The sequence below is a fragment of the Juglans regia genome, chromosome 7 (assembly GCF_001411555.2).
Source record: "Juglans regia cultivar Chandler chromosome 7, Walnut 2.0, whole genome shotgun sequence".
In the NCBI taxonomy this organism is placed as follows: Eukaryota; Viridiplantae; Streptophyta; class Magnoliopsida; order Fagales; family Juglandaceae; genus Juglans; species Juglans regia.
Window position 1 is genome coordinate 14,031,485 of NC_049907.1, and position 19,236 is coordinate 14,050,720.

Sequence of the window (19,236 nt, forward strand, 5' to 3'; positions counted from 1 at the left end):
TGCCCCACATCCAATGAGTGTAATTCCAACAAGAACTAGAGACAATTAAGCGCGATCATAAAGCCAGATACCCACATCATGATCGCGTGTGATCATTAACATTTACTTTGAATCAACATGCTGGGGTTTGGCATGCATGGTGGAACCTAATCATTATTTGGACCTAGGAAGAGATGCACTTTTAGCATCTTGGCCGAAAGAGAGAATTGACAATATTCTTTAATTGAATGTACGTATCATATATGGTGGGTGCATGCCAGGAAACTTTTTGTTTGAGAACGTTAGACAGCGAGAGTTGCTGCTGCTGCTATATAAATTAGGCCTCAAACTACAACTAAGACCAAACCAAGGATAGGGAAAAACCATGGGTTTTGGTGGTTCTACTGCTGCTGCCAACTCAAAAAATGCCTTGATAGCCTTTTTAACTCCCCTTCCCTCCATACTCTTCTACCTTTCCTTCCTGAACCACCATTATCTTTTCACTTCTTCTGATAGTAAGGGTGCATGGCTTTCTCAGGTTCCTCTTTGGACATGGTGTTATCAGCACCCTCTTCTTTTGGTCAACCCCCTTTTCTTCCTCAACGTCAATGTACTCTTCTGGCTTATCGGCCATATTCAGAACAGCCACTGGGTACGCAAGTCGCTTCTCTTCTTCGTTTACCTTCAGAACTACTTTGCCTTTTTTTTTTTTTTTTTAGCTTTCCCATTGATTGTTGTTCTGTTTTTGGGTGCAGATGATTGATTTGTATTGGACGGTAATACCGGTGATGCTTGTTCATTACTATGCAAGTCACCCTTTCTCTCATTATAACTGGTGGAGGTCGAGGATCACGATCTTGATGACTTGGGTGTGGAGTGTAAGGCTTAACCATAACTATTTCAGGCGTGAAGGCTGGCAGTGGGGCGCCAGAGAGGACTGGAGGTTCACCGACATGCGCCGACAGTACGGCAAGCACTGGTGGTGGGTTTCCTTTTTCGCCATTTACGCTGCTCAACAGGTAGTTGACTTCAGGGCAACTGTTCGTCGATTAATTTACTAAAAGGGGTTCAGAACCATTTTAGCTAAATATGATTTCATTTCATTTCTCCTTTTCTGTTTGTTTGAACTTTTGCAGGTATTTCTAGTTGGAGTTAGCCTCCCATTATATGTTGTCCACTCCGTCGACAAACCTTTGAACATCTGGGATTTAACTGCCGTCGTTGTCTCTCTGTGCGGAATCGTTGTCGCGTACAATGCAGACACGCAACTTCATGACTTTGTGACTAGAAACATCAAACTAAAGGAGATGGGAAAGCCAATGGTACCAATCCTCGACAAGGGCTTGTGGAACTATTCTAGGCATCCAAATTACTTTGGAGAGCAGTTGTGGTGGTGGGGACTAGTAATATTTGCATGCAATTCGGGACATGGATGGACCTTTTTCGGAGCACTTATAAATAGTCTTTGCTTAGCTTATGTGACTAAGCTTGTGGAGGACCGGATGGTGAAGCAAGATTACAGAGCTGAGGCATACAGGCTGTACCAGAAGACAACCTCAGTATGCATTCCTTGGTTTAGGTCTTCCACCATAGGAAAACGAGATAAAAACAATTGATTTGATTGTTCGTTAATCGCTAAGATCTGGTAGTTATATATATAGATCAGCATTATCCAGCTTTATATCAAGTGTTGCTGCAATTTCTAGACTTGTTTGTTTAGTTTCTATTTCAAGAAGAAGATGGGTTATGTTTTGGCTGTTAACACTATGATAGGAGCATAAATGTATTTTTCTTGTAGAACTGATTTTGAGGTCATTATAAAATCAAGAACTCCTAGTGCTCAATATGCTGCCTCTATTACGACCATGTCTTGTAGATTACTGGCAAGAGTGACTAAAGTTGATCAATTTACCTGTAACACTCGAGCCCAGAACCAAGCCCATGCTAAACCGCGATCTATAAATTTTTTTAGGTTATTATTTATGGGAAGCGCATTTGATATATTGGGTAATTTTTGAATAGGCACGAGCCCAAAATATGATTACGACGGAATATGGATTTTATTAGACTTGATAATTAGGTTAAAGCCCATTTACTATTTATGGACCAAGTGAGCCATAAATAATTAAAAATTGACCCGAAAAATTCTTCTAAAGGTTCGGAGATATTATTGGAGGATGGATTTATTTTGGACTTGAAGACTTAAGGCCGATTTAAATTTGTGTTCAATTTCAAACAGATTAGGGTTACAACTCTAGAGTCACCTTCTCATTTAAATTCTTAAATCAAATACTGATATATATATTCAGCCCCATGCATCGTGGGTGGATCTTATTCTTCTTCAAAACTCTAGTTTAGTTTTCTAGTTACTTCACCCACGTTCACCACTCTAGCAGCACGATTCTCTCCCACGTTGAAAACTCTACCTTGATGCACTGCGGTTGCACCACACTAGCGCACATCAAAACGAGCCCTCGGAAATCCCCTCGATGTGAGAGCAACAAAAACCAAAATAGTTCAAGCCCCAAGCATAGCAAGCCACTCCTACTTCAGGCACTGCCTCATGTACTCAAATGGAACCACTACCACCTTTGCTTGGAAGAAGAAACAGAAACCACCCCCCAACAGCCATCACAACTCTAGTCAAGCTTCACGAGTTGCTACCAACCACCATCATCAAAGCCCAAAGCCCCACCGTGTGCCACTACCTTCAACCGAAGTGCACTGCGGTGAAGTAGCACCACCTTCACTCCCTCCCATAAACTACAGCCACTCAAACACATGACAACAAGCCGCTAGCCCCACATTTGTTGACCCATACTCCTCCATCGTAGCACCTAGACAGGTTGAGAGAAAAGAAACCCACCCACCACGAAGCTTCCCATCATGGTCAAAGAAGCCCCCACGTCTCACAACGTAGCACCCTCACTGACTTCCCTCACGGCAAACCACAAGCCTGCACCATCCTCTAAACAAAACCAAAACACTATTAAACAGAGAGGAAGCAAGGCCACACGCCTAACGGTTTCACAACTGCATGACACTACCAGCCACTGAGTGCACCCAACGCCGCCACCCACATGAGACACAAAACCAGACAACCTCCTAGAAGGCCACCCAACGTATGAAACCAATGACCACCAAGCATTTACACGAAGTATAACTGTGAAGCCATAAACAAACTGAGACCACCATGGGCCTCCCTCCCATCCTCAGCCTCTTCAAACCACCCGGCTCCACCCAAATCGAATGCTCCACCCTGTGTAGCCACTGCCTTGCACCATGGCGGCACAAGCCCCTTCTACTTTCTCGATGTAAATTCTCTCTCTTTCTATGTGATTCTCTCTCTCTCTCTCTCTCTCTGAACTCCACCATGTGCCACGAAGGAGGCCATCGTGATTTCATCTCGGCTAGCCTAGCCCCTTGTTCCATCACGTGTCCTAAGCTCTCTCAGTGAGGATGGAACTCCTCTCTATTGCACGACCATTTTCTTCCACAAGTGAGGATATCGTTTATTCTGCTGTAAGTATATTCACATGGAATGCTCATTTACATTATTACCATTGGTGTTTAAGTTATGGCAGTAGCCATTTTGGTCCTCCTTTCACATGCAACATGTTTTAAGTTTGGCTTAATTTTTAACTAGGGCTTACTAGTTGTGGGTTTAATATGGAAATCACTGTAAGTATTAGTTTTAAAACTAAAAGTTTTGCAGTAAATAATAAAAGTAAAATTTATTCTTAACACTTTAATTATGAATAAGTCTATTTTATGAAATGAATTTTCAATGTTATTTAATATATAAATATATATATATATATTCATAAAATATCTTAAGCGGGCTGATTTTACTGATGAGTTAGATTTTTAAGTTGAGCGGATTTTGGTGTAAAATATTAGCTATCACATATCTTGATATGATATTGTAAATTCAGACCATATCTTGTTTGATTGATTAAAGGTTCATATTTGAAGAAAACAACATGTCATGGTAGGTTTATAAATCAATATCTTGGGTTGATCATCTAGCATACTTGAGATTCCACTTGTTGAGGTTATCTTGTGATTTCTTAATTAAATTTTCCAAATCATGAGTGATAAACATCTGGAAGAATATTTTCATCAAGATAAGAGTTATTTTTTGCATGATTTATTTAGGCTATAAGAGTTCATATGTCAAAGAGAAGTTAGATACATCATGCATATACTCGGTTTGGAGAATTTGTGATGATTAGATGTTGATCAATACATAATGGTTGATAGGATCTCATGTGATCTGAATCTAAGTTGTTAACATTTCCTTAGGAATAGACCCATTATTAGTTACATCATAATTTTTGGTCACACATGCGTTCATGGAGATTATAGTCTTGAAATCATATATAGTGAAAATTAGCTTAATGCATGCCACATGTTAGATGTTTGATTCTTATAATTCTAAGATCATATATGGATTAAGAACATGAAAAACATGAGGTTTGTGCAATTTTGTGAAATTTGAGACCAATTTATAAATAGTAAAAGTTTTGGGCCAAAATGTCAATTTCAGGAAATTAAGGGGTTGATTTGCAAATACTATTTTTATCCTAGAATTTTAACTCTAGTACGTATTTGATTTTAGCAAGAGGTGATCCATAAAATTCAAAAAGTTTGTAAGTTAGCTTCTAAGTTACTCTTGGATAATTTATTTATGATTCTTATATAAATAACACATTCATGCAATAAATGTCATTTTGATCATGAATTTTCATATGATACATCATTGAGCATTGACTACTTGCATACATGGCATGTGTTATGTTACTCTTGCACAAGCATGAAAGAATATTGTTTTTAGCATGTTGCATAAAAATGTCATTTTTGCAAAAAGCTTACTACATGTTATGAAATGAACATATGTCATGAAATATTTTGTCATGAAGCATAGCATAAAAATATTTTATCATGACCCAATGCGATGAGGCGCTATCCTAATGGAACTCCCATGTCCACTCTAGAGTGAATAAAATTGGAGTAGTAACCCCTGGGTTGACAACGAGCCGTCAATGGGTTTCGAATGGATTTTATTTGTAGAATACTAGAGCAAAGTCATATATGGCACCTAATGCTGGTGGGTGTATATTTTATGGTGATGATAAAATGTTTAATGGCAATGCATTGATAAAATGGGTTTGCAGACAACATAGTTTCAACAAAAATTTGTGCTACGGTCATCAGCAAGTGCTCACAATGCAAATAAGGAACTATGATAATACCATAGATTATGTTATAATGGCTCTAATAACAATAAGTATATTTTTAAAAAAATGTTCTTTGTAAGAAAATGCGCATCAAAGCTCTTTTTAGAAAAGATGATAAGGACTCTGGATAAAGGAAAATACAGTTTTCTGCATATCATGCATACATATCATGTTTGTCATTAATCATGCACATATTTTATCTCTGTATAAGTTTGTTGTTTAATTTACTGAGATTTTAATGAATCTCACTGTGGTAGTCTCACTATCATTCTCCAGAATGATAGAAGTTGTGTAACGCCCCAAACCTGGTTGGCCTGACGAATTACTACATGTCACTTAAGAACATGTTTCCTAGCACAACTAAAATAAAACTCTCAAACTTTATTAGCAAAAGTCAATCTCAAATACTCTAAATAACCATATGATCATCCTTAACTTCCTCAAGTTCCTACACTGAAATCTTTACATCCTATGAACCCACAGAAATCTAAACCTCCAAGGTTTATAGTATGCATAATTCAAACATGTCTCTGATACCAAATGAAACGCCCCAAACCCGATTGATCTGGAGAATTACTACATATCTCTTAAGAACTTATTTCCCAACACAACTAAAATAAAACTCTAAAACTTTAATAGCAAAACTCAATATCAAGTGTTCTAAATAACCACATTGAAAACTCCACAAAGTCATTACTGCAGCAAAAGAAACTAAGGAGTCCATAATCTCTCAGTAGTCATAACAAACCAACTAATAATTTCATAAGTCTTACTAAACCCAAGATATAAATAAAACTCAAAGACATTAAAACTAAGAACATCAGAAGTCCTTCTTCTAACCACATCTCCTCAGCTTAAACACGTTCACCAATCTAATCCAGGTCCTCATTTGGACTCTCTACATCATTTGAAAAATATTATAATAATAGGGGGTGAGTTATCAATAACTCAGTAAGTAGGAGACATATGCTAGCGTGCAAACATGAGCATTTACAAAGTATAGCATGCAGAACAAAATATTTTCCAGAGTTATCATGCAAAACAGTACATATTTTCAAAAGTAACAGAGCGATGGTTTTAAGACTCGTAAAACCCATAATACTTTGGCATAACATAAACTGAGTATCATCATCAGATCAAAACAGAGCATCACACAGAGCAGAGACCATGTTTCACCCCCGTAGTAGGGTTGTGCTAACCCCGGTGGCCAAACCAGGCAGAGACAAAGGTGAAATCTTTTCTTTATTCTTCTCGGAGCCCCGAGTGTGTACACAGGAAAGACCACAATAAAACCACTTTGTTTCCAAAGTGGGTGCACTCAGAGACAGAGAAGTTGGTACCAACCCAAACAGAGCAGAGCATAACAGAGCAGAGCAGAGACAGAGTCAGATACAAATACCAGTACACCATGCTAAAGGTTTTCAGATGTTATATCAAAATAATACAGAGTACCCAAAACAGAATCAGACAGTTTACACACACTGACAACAAAAGCCAGAACTTCTTTCTAAATAAATGCACAATTTTCCATATTCTCAATATCGCTCACTTTTTCAGATTTCAGAAACCACATGATAGAATTTAGTTCATGTCTACACAATGCATGTCAGAACATATTTTTTTTTTCCACACAGATTTCATAAATAATGCAGATAAGTGACTGAGGTTGATCTTTGTTTTCACAAGTTCCCATCATATCACAAAATGTGCAAGTTTTCATAAAATCAACCTCAGTCTTATTAACTTGTATAAAACCTAGCATAGGAATCCCGCTTACCTGACTCCTGCAACGTATTATCTATACCTTGAATACGGTCTCTATCCGTCTCGTCACCTATTCATAAAAAAATATATAAACTAAATATTAAAGTCCAACAACACAAAATTGGTCTGAGACAACTTAAGACCCAATCTCTAGACCATAATTCAGCAAGTTTAATCCAACTCAAAACAGCCAAATAACAATCTGGACAGCCCACACTTCGACCCAAAATATTCTATACCAAGCTCAATATTGTCCAATACAAGCATCAAAGCCCATGTCAACTCAAATCCCAATAACTCACACTTATTCCAGTAGTTCGTAATCCCAAACAATTACCAACAATTTATCCAAACAACACTACACAATGCACATTTCTTTCCATTCACAACTCCACAACCGAAATCAAAACCCAACACTTCAAAAATATTAAACTGCACTTGTCAAAAGAACGTACCCTTCTAACATTTCTAGAGCACTAATCCAACAAAAATCAACTCTTATGCTCTAAAGAAGGCAAGTTGGTAAAACACCTAAAATTATTTAACAAAACGAGTAACACAAACACGTGTATTTCCCTCTTAAACTCCCACAAGACAAGAAAAATCAAGAGATAAAAATGGCAAGGACCTACCCAAAGAAACTGAGAAACAACAAGCAGCAGCAGAGCATGCACACACGGCAAGCACCAAAATCACCAAGGCACGAGTGAAGCTTACGGCTTTTATGGCAAAACAGGGCACGACAACAATATAGCACACGGAGTAGTGAATGACCAAACCAAAAAGGGAAACCTATGGAAATAAAACACAAGTATGAGCCACGAAAATAGTTGGAAAACTAAGAGAAAGAACCAAAATGGAGGCTCACGGACTGACCTGCAAGTGAAGAGAAAACAGATGAGGAAAACCAACAAATGCTAAGAAGAACATCCGCACGATTTCACAGCATAAGGAATCCGAAAATTAAAGGAATGAAAATGGAACCCTTACCAATTGAAAATGGAGGGATGAGAAATGATGCTCGCTGACTCGCAGAGGGAGAACTGAAATGCAAATGGAGAGGAAGGGAATACGCAGCGGACGGCAACCCACCGAACTAAATGCAATGCAAGAGGTAAAACCGAAGATGAGGAAGTTTAGGGCATGGGATTCGAAAATCACAAATTAACGCCAGCAACTAGAAATAAAAATGAAACCGAAAAGAAAAGAGATAGACATGGGAGGGAGAGATGCGGGAGTGGAAGAATCGAAAGAAAAGAAACATAAATGAGAAAGAGAGGGAAAAGAAATCGGGAGCTGGGAGAATAAGACACTTACCCCAAAACAGCGTCGTTCGCACCTCCAAGAAATAGGCTAGGCCCTCAAGCACAGTCCTGGCCTCACAACGTCTGTGCCTTACATCGTCAGGACCAACCTTTGACGAATAAGATGGTGATGAAATCTGCCCTTTGGCTTCACATGATTGAAAAAGAGCCCTATCCCAACCAAAAGATGGAGTTAATAGTAATGTTCTTAGAGATGGTCCTATTCACCATGGAGCATATCAGAGAGATGTTTTGAGCCACCTTTTTATGAACCTTGTCTATAATAAGGAGATTTCATCTTTCAGATTTTGGTTTGACTTATGCCTTATAGGGGTGTAACCGGTCCGGTTTTGGATAAAATCTACGACCGAACCGGTATGTACCGGTTTTGTATTTTTCAAAACCGATTACGCACCGGTTACCCTCCTAAACCGGTACTTCCGGTTTTCGATTTTTTTAAAATGTAAATTTCACAATTTGTCATTAAAAATTTGTTTATAAAAAAAAATTGATTTAAAAAAAACTGTTTTATACTTTTATTAATATATTAGACTATATAATAGTATTAATATTAGACTATTGGTATAGTTATAAGTTATATATTAGTATTATTTATAAACTTTTAGTGATTTAGTATTAACATTTTATGTAAAAATTTATAAATTATAATAAGAAATTATTTCATATATGAATATATATGTTATATATAAAATTTCACATAAAAATTTATAATTATATATTATATATAAAACTTATATATATTAATATTTAATATATATAAAATATTTTGTATAAAACTTATATATAAAAATATTTTTTTTAATCAACCGGTCCGGTCCGGCTCAGTCTGGTCCAAAAATTTCAGGAACCAGAACCGGCCGATTTTTACATTTTAAAAACCGGTTCCGGACCGGACCGGTTCAAAACCGGTAAAACCGATCCGGTTCGGTCCGGTCCGATCCGGTTTTCCGGTTTGAGTTTACACCCCTAATGCCTTACCATCTAAACCTCTTTTAAGTAAGGCATTATTTATGGTTAAATTACATGTTGGGATATTTTAGTTTGTTCTGGCACAAAAATTTGTAGTAGTTACCATTTTTTTCTGCTGAGATTATTACATACTACTAGTTGTATACTAGAAGAATGTATTACATATTATCTATCATTAACTGGGGTATGTAACCATGTGTTGCATGTCCCACGCTTCAAGTCTTCGTTCCATCACAAGCGAAGGTTGGGGGCGTCCACACTGGCTTCTGCAGTTCCTTGTTCTCTCATTCTCAGTAAGTGGCCTTTTCGTGCTCGCCTTTAGTGAAACGATACACTTCTCTCCACTTTGCTTTGGGATGTGATAGCCAAGTGTTTGCAAGGTGCTTGCTCGCCGATGTGCTGGACTGGCTGCAATTTGGTTCGTCTGCTACCAATTCTAAGAATGGTCTATCCATTTGGTTTCTCGTATGTTACATGTCATTCATATGTCATGCTATAATCAAACGTTGTTGTCCTATGGTCATGCAAAGTTAAGGGTTTTGCATTAAAGTAAGTTTTGACACATAACCCCTAGGTTGATGAAGTATAGTCAACGGGCTTTGAATGAGACCATAAGGTTTCCGGAGTGAAGTAGTAGTAACACTAGTGTGTGCAAAAATGTGATAACTGCAATGAAGGTGTTACAAACTGCCGTGTTTATTGTGAAATTTTGGTGAAGGCGTGTCGATCTGCCAAGAGTTAAAGAGAACTCATGGTGCAGGTGTGTCGATTTGCTTGACTCTCTCTCTCTCTCTCTCTCTCTCTCTCCTATGACGTATTCATAACTAATCGAAAGGCTATGATGTGATGTAGTAACTAGCAAATGTACACGATTCTTAGGGAAACCATGAGGTATCCATAGGTATTTATATTGAATAAGAATGTGTGAATGAATAAGAAATGCAGAGTTACGTTGTGTGAGTTATATTGTTACTAGTTCAAATATTTTTGAAAATAAGTTTGAATGGGTGAAAATACAATTTCTGAAAATATATTTTCAAATGTCTTTGTCTTGTCAGAGTTATTGACTTCCACAACTCCTCATTCTCACCTCTCGATAAATGGCATTTTTGTGCTTGCCTTTATTGAATTAGCACACTTATCTCCGCCTACTCTGGGACGATCAGCCGAGCGTTTGCGAGTTGCTTGATCCCCATGTGCTGGATTGGCTACACTTTACAGCTCTTGCTACTAATTCCTTAGACCACTAGAATATTTCTCATCTTTGCCTTTCACTCAATTCCAAGAATGGTCTATCCCCTTTCGCACCAGGCTGTTCCTAACAATGTAGAATAGTAGAAGGTTTTGGGTTGATGTTTAATGAATAATCATCTGGAGTATGTGGTATAAGCATATTTTATGACATGTGGTTAGAATTGATTTAGATGGATTGACTTGTTAAGTATCAAGTGCTTATGAAATATTTGAATGAACATATTCATAATTGGAGTATTTTCGACTAGTTATAAGCAAAGATATGGAATCAGAACCATGGGTTTATCGTCGTGGAGTCATTTAGTTGTCTTCTTATTTTGGATGTACTAGTTTAGTTTTATTAATTTATAGTTGTCGATTGGTTTTCGCTGGGCATTATGTGAGACAACTCAGAAATGTTAAAAAGTTTAGGTAAGTGGTGCTCTTATGCTAGACTTTGCCAAAACCAACTATGATAACCTAGACTTAGCCAAGTTTTCATCCGTATTTCATTGCCAGTTTATTATTTATTTTGTGCCATGAATTAAGTATAGAATGTTTAGAAGCTTTGTGCCTCAATATTTCTTCAGTGCACTAGGCACCCAAGCCCATAATATAGGCCACCTAAGCCTTAGAATTTCGGCCAGCCCATTTGGGGTTAAACTCGAAAGTCTCAAGGACCAAGGGGCACATCCAACACCCAACGAACCTGGACGTGATAGTGGGCTAAAGGGGAGAGAAGTTTAAAGTTTTGGAAACCCAAAAGCCTTGCACACCTACCATGGTGAAAAGTCACTTGGCTTGCCACATGATGTCACTCATGCATGGACCTTCTAGATAATTATCATGAGGACACCCATGGGAGGCCAAAGGGCCACTCGGCCAACACACCCACTCAAACACCACCACATCATGCCACTTGTCAAAAGTGACGAGACTCAAGGGGGATATGCATGGGAAATGGCACATGGGGAAACTAAAAGGGTGATTCCAAGGGATTTGCTTAGGAAAACTCAAGAGACAAAAGGTCATTTCAGTTTCCACAAGCAACACGCCTACCTAAGGGATTTTCAGCCCTTTTTCGCCAAGTGTCACTCACTCTTTGAGTAGAGGGACCTTCTAGAAGAACAATTATCTGGAAATGTAAGAGGCGCCAGAGGAGAGGACTCTTTTAGCCCTAGGGTTTCGGCCACCACACCCATCCTCACCCACTCACTTGCCACATGTCATTTTAGGGATTCAAGAAGGCTTTGGGTAGTGGGAGAGTCACCTAGGGAATATGCAGAAAATGAAGGATCCTCATGGGGAAAAGAGAAAGGGGGCAACACCATGCGCTCACCACACGCCTATGCCACTTGGCATGCATGCACACACCCACTTTCTTGGGGAAATGAAGGGACTTTGAGGATTTTACGCTTTTGCACCTAGGGTACATTGAACCTGGACAGAATGGAAAGGACTTAGAGGACTTTAGGATTTAGCTTGGGGCAAGACACACGCCACATGTCCACTGTGGCCCTTGATTTTACCAAAGGCATCCATTGATGCAAGAATAGGAAGGGGTTTCAGCCAAGGGAAGGGGCACACGCCACATGGCGTACATGCAATGGTCCAGAAACAACCAATGTGATTCGTTGGAAAAATCTATAAAAGTGGGGAGAAGCCACACGCCCAAGGGCTTTTTCTCTTTGCCATTTTTAGATTTCACTCTTTCTCTCTTCCTCTCCACACTCCCCTACACGTCACTTAGAATACTTCTCTCTTCCAAGTTTCAAACACTATTTTCTCCTCAAGCAAACAAACACTATTTTCTCCTCAAGAGGTCGATACCCCCGACAGTCAAGGAGGTGCCGAAGAGCCGTGAGAGCTCATTTGAGTCCTCCCTGATAGATAGACTAGAAGCCGCCAACCAAATTATCACTGAGGTTTTGCAACTCTTCAAGGAGCTAAGGAGGTTGCTTAATCAGGGCAAGGATAAATTAAATAAAAAATAAAAAAATTCTATTTTGAAAGGGACCACATTACTTGTACTGGAAATGAATTAAGGTTTAAACCTTTTGGAATGGTCCCTTGTTTTGGGAAAAATGTTAAACACATATTTGGGTTTTTTTGAAAAATGTTATGACATGAACGACATTTGGATTATGCTTAGTTTTTTTTTTTATGGTACAATGCACTAACGCAACTGCTTTAAGCATTACTTAATTTTATATGAACCTTAAACTTTTTCGCGGCGATATATTGCATACTGCTAGTACAAATAGGTGCATTGCATCCTAGCTATCACAAACAGAGTATGTAGCCTTGAGTTACATATCCCAATATTTCAGTCTCCGTCCAATCCCAAGTGGGGTTTGAGGGCGTCACACCAATCGAGTTTGATTTTATGAAAAACTTGCATATTTTGTTATGAAAACAACCTCAGTCATTTTCTGCACTATTCCTTGAATCTAAACAAGAAAATAAAATATTTTTCTGTCATGACCGATGTAGACATGAATATTTTTCTACTATGTTCTCGATTGTATAAAAAGAACGAATATGAAATCTAAAATGTATATGTAATTATATGATATTTGTCTACTCAGTATTTTGTTATAATATGATTTTGCATTTGATAAACCCTATGGCACTTCACACTCTATTTCTTCTTGGTTGGCCGCTAGGGTTTGCACAACCTACCATGAGATATAAACATGATATCAATTCTGTTATGATGTTGTTCAATGATGTCTATGTTAAAGGACTTTTGTATATTGTATTGTTGTAAATAAATGTTTCTAAAATATCGTTCTGTTATTTTGATATTCTATTTTGTTTTGCATTTTGTAATCGACTCTTGATTATACACTAATTTATATTCACTGCTTATTGAGTTGTTGATAATTTATCCAATTATCTCAATTATTATTCAAATGATTTTTAAGCTTGTGACAGTCGAAATGGATCGCATGTGATATGAACTCACTCCCTAACCCTCTGGATATGAGGTGTGACACGAGCTCCCTCGTAAGCATTAGATTTAGTGGAGCTAGTACGATTTGCCCGAACTCCTACTATCTTCTGGCATGGTTCTTGTGCATGAAAGCATACCCGCGGGTCTGTATATAATATCTAACGTTCCCTCTACTAGTACCTTAAAAGAAACACGCGACGTTTGCGCGGACACATAAATCTAAGAAGTTATAAATGCTTGGCTGTTGTCAAGACTTGGCTCAATCCCTTAAAAAAAAACCACCCATTTGTTTGTGATAACAATTAAGAACGAGATAATGATATCAATAATATTTTTAAATGTTTCTTCTTTCCCAGAAATTTTTTTTATTTTCCCAGGACTCTATGGATCTTGATGACTACTTTATTGTATATTCCAAATTATGTTTGATCAATTGACTTTGGAAGGTCAACAATTTTTTAAAAAAGATTTTGAGTTTCCAGTTAATAATTCTTATAAATACATAAGTTTTCGCTAACTCTAATTTGACATTGCACATCGAGAGAAATTTTTTTTATGCAATTTTACTATAACAAAAAAAAAATATTTGTGACTGATTATTTGTTACGAGAACAGATTCATTTTGGAAAGAAATAGTCATTTTCGCATAAAATAGCTGGTCACAATTAAGCAATTTTCTTGTACTGAATTTGATAAAAATTCACTCATAGATAAATTTCAATATCTAAAAAAAAAAAAAATCATGCAGTGCTCTATTTTGATAGTTGATTGAACTGAAATTAACATATATTAAGAGTCAATTTATTTACGTCATTTTTTGTTTATATTTTGTTAAAACCGAATAGAGACATACAAGTTTATTTTCAATATATATAAATCTAAAATCTAATTCATAGTATTTGACCTTCATTATTATTTTGTTAAAACCGAATAGATCATACAAGTAGAATATCCCGGCCGTGCATTGTTTGGACATATATATTGACTAGTGGCGCGCGCACGTACGATGATGTTTGTACGTACCCAGAGCATAATCTGGGGACGAGCTCACGGGATCATAAAAGAAAACACCTCAATATACTAGCTAGCTAGCTTTATACTATAAAATGGAATAGACGCGTTGAAGCAACGCATTCCTGATAAATGATAGCAACCACCACTATGTATGTATATATATACGAGGGAAAGGAGAATAACTCAAGCGTTCCATTGTGAAGTGAGGGAGCTCTTGCCTTGAAACTCCATTCTAACAGGCAAGCTAGCTTCAGCGTTCTTTATGATCTTCTTATATTAATCGTTTAATAATCTTTCTTTCCAATTCTATTGGCCGTTGTTTATATGTTTGTGTTTGTGGCATTGATATATATATATATATATATATATATATATATATATATATGATGCCAAATAGAAAATACCTCAATAATTAGACATTCCATTGCCATATATGCATCCGTTTTCCATGAATAATAAAGAACTGCATGTCAAGAACTAGGGCTGAATTTAAAGAATGATGTATGAAGAGTTTCTTTCGATCGGTTTCTATAGATTGCTAGTGTTTCCCCAACGAGCAGCTTAATTATATCCGACAACCATAAAAAGTATTAGTAATCTTAGTAAGTGTAATAACTAGCCAGATGATATGGCTGATGATCTTGTCTTCTTGTTTCTTGCTGCATGAGGAAGCTGGAAAATATATTTTGATGCTCGTTGGATTAAATTGTATATCCGATTGATTTTGGTTCTTTACTTAGTCGTGATCTTATTTTGTGTGATATGCAGTTTTTATGTCTGCTTATGTTGTACGTACGTCTATTAGCCAATTAATTAACTTTGAGAAATGATATTTGTAAGCATAGAATGTATAAATACTGCATAATTATTATTTAAAAAAAAAATAAATATAAATTTTATTATTTTTTAAAAAGATTGTGCAGCATTTGCGTACTCTACCACTATATGTAGCATTGATTATTAAGTTTATATTTTTGTTTCCATCTATATATACGTTTGCAATTTTGTAGCATTTTACTGCGATCGAGTTGAAGAAAAATGGGAGGTGGAAAAGACAAGCATGGTTACCAGTCTAGTGACAAAGGCCTGCATTCAAACCTTGCTGGATATGGTGCTGGAAATGGTGCGGGATACTACCCTCCACAGGGATATCCCCCTCAAGGATATCTCCCTCAAGGGTATCCCCCACAAGCCTCCTACCCACCATCTGGATATCCTCCTCCTCTGGTTGGATACCAACCAGCCGGATATCCTCCCCCTGGTGGATACCCTCCACCAGCCTATCCTACCCCATCCGCTTATCCTGGTTCATCAGTTCCATATCATTCCGGTATGACATTTTCTCACTTGGGAAACTAGAATCCTATACATAGCTATGCATTGTACTGTCTGATATTAATTCAATAAAAATTTATACAGATCATGCAGTTTTTTTTTTTTTTTTTGCATAACGTTTTTAATAAAGTACTAGTATTATTTTATAATTTTAATTGATGTTTGACTTTGTTGGATTTGAATTAAAAAATAATAATATCTTATCGAAGAATTGCATAAAAATTGTAAAGTAGTTATATCTGAATCATTTCCCATCCGATAAGGATAAGTTATTATATGGTAGTCTCTATGCTACAAGAAAACTGTTTATTTGTAATCCGTTATTTTCAGCAAAATGACTATTTCCAGCTAAAATGAATTGATTTCAGTCACAAATAATTATTTTCATCACAAAAAAAAATGTCAAAATATCCGTTTTTCTTGTAATATGGCTAGATATATGGACAATGGATTCATTAGATTGTATTTTTTTTTTTCCTTTCAGGTCTGTTAGTAGTGGTGTAGCTGCCATTTAATTAATTATTCAATCATTGTGATTGTTTCTGAGAATCAATATTATAACAGGGTATGGATCAATGGGAGGATTGCTAGCAACGGGTGCTGCTGCTGCAGCTGCTGCTTATGGTTCTCACCAGCTCTCCCACGGTGCTCATCGTCCAGGATATGGGGGTTACTATGGCTATGGTCACGGAAAGCTTAAGCATGGGAAATATGGCAAGCGCTGGAAGAATGGCATGCTTGGGAAACATAAGTACAAGAAATGGAAGTGATGCAGTGTGTATCAGTAGATGCAATGTTCCTGGGGAGCTCAAGGCTTGAATGTTCTTAGCAAGCTTGGGGAACTTGTCCTTTATTAGTATATGGTCTTTCTAAAGAACCATAAATAATCGTCTTTTATGTATGAAAATGGCACGGCTAGTATTAGTATAATCGTTGTTGCTCTTGTTTCCTAAAGAGATATGCAAACGTCTCATGAATAAAAGAAGGCTGGATTTGGATTTTTTTTCCCCCTATGGTTTCATGTATGCATGGTTTCTGACTGAACTTCGCCTCAAGTTGCAGCCACTCGGTCCCTCATAAAGTTCAGAGGGTTTATAAGTTCAAAAATTCCACAGAAACATATTATCTATATAATTTTCGAATCATTTTCTTTACTCATATTAGGTTACGTCAACCATTTTCCTAATTAATTTTAGTATAAAATGTAGAAGGGCCTGGTCCATTAGTAATGGAAGGGCCATGCCAAGTAAGGAAGTTGAAGACAAACCAACCTGGAAAGTGATAAAGGCAAAAGTAATGAACTGACATATTTTTGTGACATAAAACAACTATAATGCAATTAAAAAGGATAGATAAATCATAAAGCAAAATAGATAATTTCAAAAGGGAAAAAAAAGAGATAGATACAAAAGAAGAGTACTTGTACAGATGAAGATACGTGTTCTCTCTTCCAGATACTCTCTTTAGACTCCTTTATTCACCTCTAAATTCCAGACTTTTATAAGAACCACATAGTCTTCAACCTGTCCTTTAACCCTAATTTTTTTATTGTACTACGAGCTATTTGAGGTCATAAGAGACTAAAAAATAAAAAAATATTACTGTGGATTTCGCCTTCAAAAGACCCATGGTGGTAGGCCTTTATGTCGAACTACTTAAATTTTTGTGTCTGTCTTTATTCATATTTTCAATATTTTACATGTTATTTAATTCAAGGATGAGCATCCAAGCATCATACCAATGCCAAAGCATCATCGAACTCCATTTGACCATACTATTGGCCTTTAGCTTGCCGAAAATTGAATAAACAGTTGGCATCATCTATGGGAATCAATTTATTGCTCTCTAAACAAAGGTCGTTTGGCCTCGAGAGGATATCTCCAGAAAACTAGATAAGTGATCTTATTAATCTTTGCTTGTCTAAGTTTCAATTTGAATAGTCCAAAATTGTCCATTGTGTAAAAAAACAAATATTACATAACATGTCACACCAGAGTCATGCAGCATGCACCTTGAATCTCAAAGTTGGTGGGCATTAACGTGCCAACCTAACTCATGGGAGGATGAGCAGTCAGCTTGCCTACATGTGTGTAAGGGAATGGGCAGGCATGAAGCTTGCCTTGGGTACCACTAGACTGTCAGCTCCATGAACCTGACAGATTCTCCCCACGAGATTAAGCTCATCCAAAAATAAGTGCGACTCCTTCACGCACTAAACAACTTGCCCTTGGTTGCTACCTATAGCAAGCACAAAATTTGTCACTGTCTCCAATGGGGAAGCTTGAAGCTCGTCACCCATCATGCCCCTAGTGGCGAGCATGAAGCCCACGACCACAAAAATTCTAGTGGATGAGCACGATCCTCACCCACCATACCCAAAGTAGCAGGCACATCGCCTACCGCATCGAAGGACACATGCAAGGACAACAAGACTTTTCTAACTTGTCCCTAATGGCCAGGCACACCAAAAGTTGGAGGGCTTCCTACCCGCGCCATAGACATCCCTAACGACGAACGGGATAAGCATACATAGGAGGGAATAGGTTATCTTCCTCGTCCCATGGGTTGTTGTCTCAAGGTGGGTTCAAGAACCCACAATTGTGACTTGCAATGTGCTAATGCAATTTTTGGTTATGCCCGCGACGAGCTCTAACAACCTGCAACCAGAAAGGAAAACTTGGAGAACCAAGTATATAATGTCTCCAATGCCTAAGTTAGAGAGGAGTTAACCTTTTCCAATAATTGATCAATGAATGAATCCCTAGTATATACTTTGTAGGCTATTTGTAAGGATTGAGGCATTCTTCTATGGTAGAACTCCTTCAGAAGCATGATTCTCAGTACTCAGTTTAGTATGTCACCTTCTAGAGCATGATTCGGCTGTTGATAGTGTCTAGTCAGTGTGGGTATCTCACTTGGACTTATCTATGTAGATTTGTATCTCATTGAGATACAATTATCTGGTTTCCATGTTGATGAGCCTTTCTAGGGTTTATGAGCCTATACAGTGCGTTTTGCATAGTTTAATCTTATCACATGAGTCTCATGTGGTGCTACCTAACATATATGTACCCAGCAGTAAGGGTGGTAATATGTGACACATCCATTAACCCAACACGAATACGAGACCAAATTAACTACATTAAGTTTGATGTTAACGGGTTCAGGTCAAAATGAATTGACCCGTTAAGATACGATTTATAAAATGGTCAATAACGAGTCAACCCACTTTACACAAGACCAATCTATTAGAACCCATTTATATTTTTACTCACAATCACAATTTTATTATTGTTGGATTGTAATATTCGTACTTCTCAATATGCTTATGCTTAGTTCTTATATCTATATTGTGTTTTAAATCTTTTTAATTAGATATTTGGATTTAGGATAAAATTTATATTCCTCATGTAAATCGTGG

At 37.3% G+C, this 19,236-nt stretch overlaps 2 protein-coding genes across 2 annotated transcripts; both read left to right on the forward strand.

Annotated features, from left to right (window-relative positions):
• Nucleotides 1–360: 360 nt before the first annotated feature.
• LOC109019690 (uncharacterized protein C594.04c-like) lies at nt 361–1,806 on the forward strand. The gene is made up of 3 exons (XM_035692460.1): nt 361–631; nt 735–998; nt 1,116–1,806. The coding sequence occupies exons 1-3, from the start codon at nt 365–367 to the stop codon at nt 1,593–1,595; spliced, it is 1,011 nt and encodes a 336-aa protein (XP_035548353.1). The 5' UTR covers nt 361–364; the 3' UTR covers nt 1,596–1,806.
• Nucleotides 1,807–14,629: 12,823 nt separating this feature from the next.
• On the forward strand, nt 14,630–16,823 carry LOC109019689 (glycine-rich protein A3-like). The gene is made up of 3 exons (XM_035691757.1): nt 14,630–14,719; nt 15,491–15,810; nt 16,380–16,823. Exons 2-3 carry the CDS (start codon nt 15,519–15,521, stop codon nt 16,583–16,585), a joined length of 498 nt encoding a protein of 165 aa, XP_035547650.1. The 5' UTR covers nt 14,630–14,719; nt 15,491–15,518; the 3' UTR covers nt 16,586–16,823.
• The last annotated feature ends 2,413 nt before the right edge of the window (nt 16,824–19,236 follow it).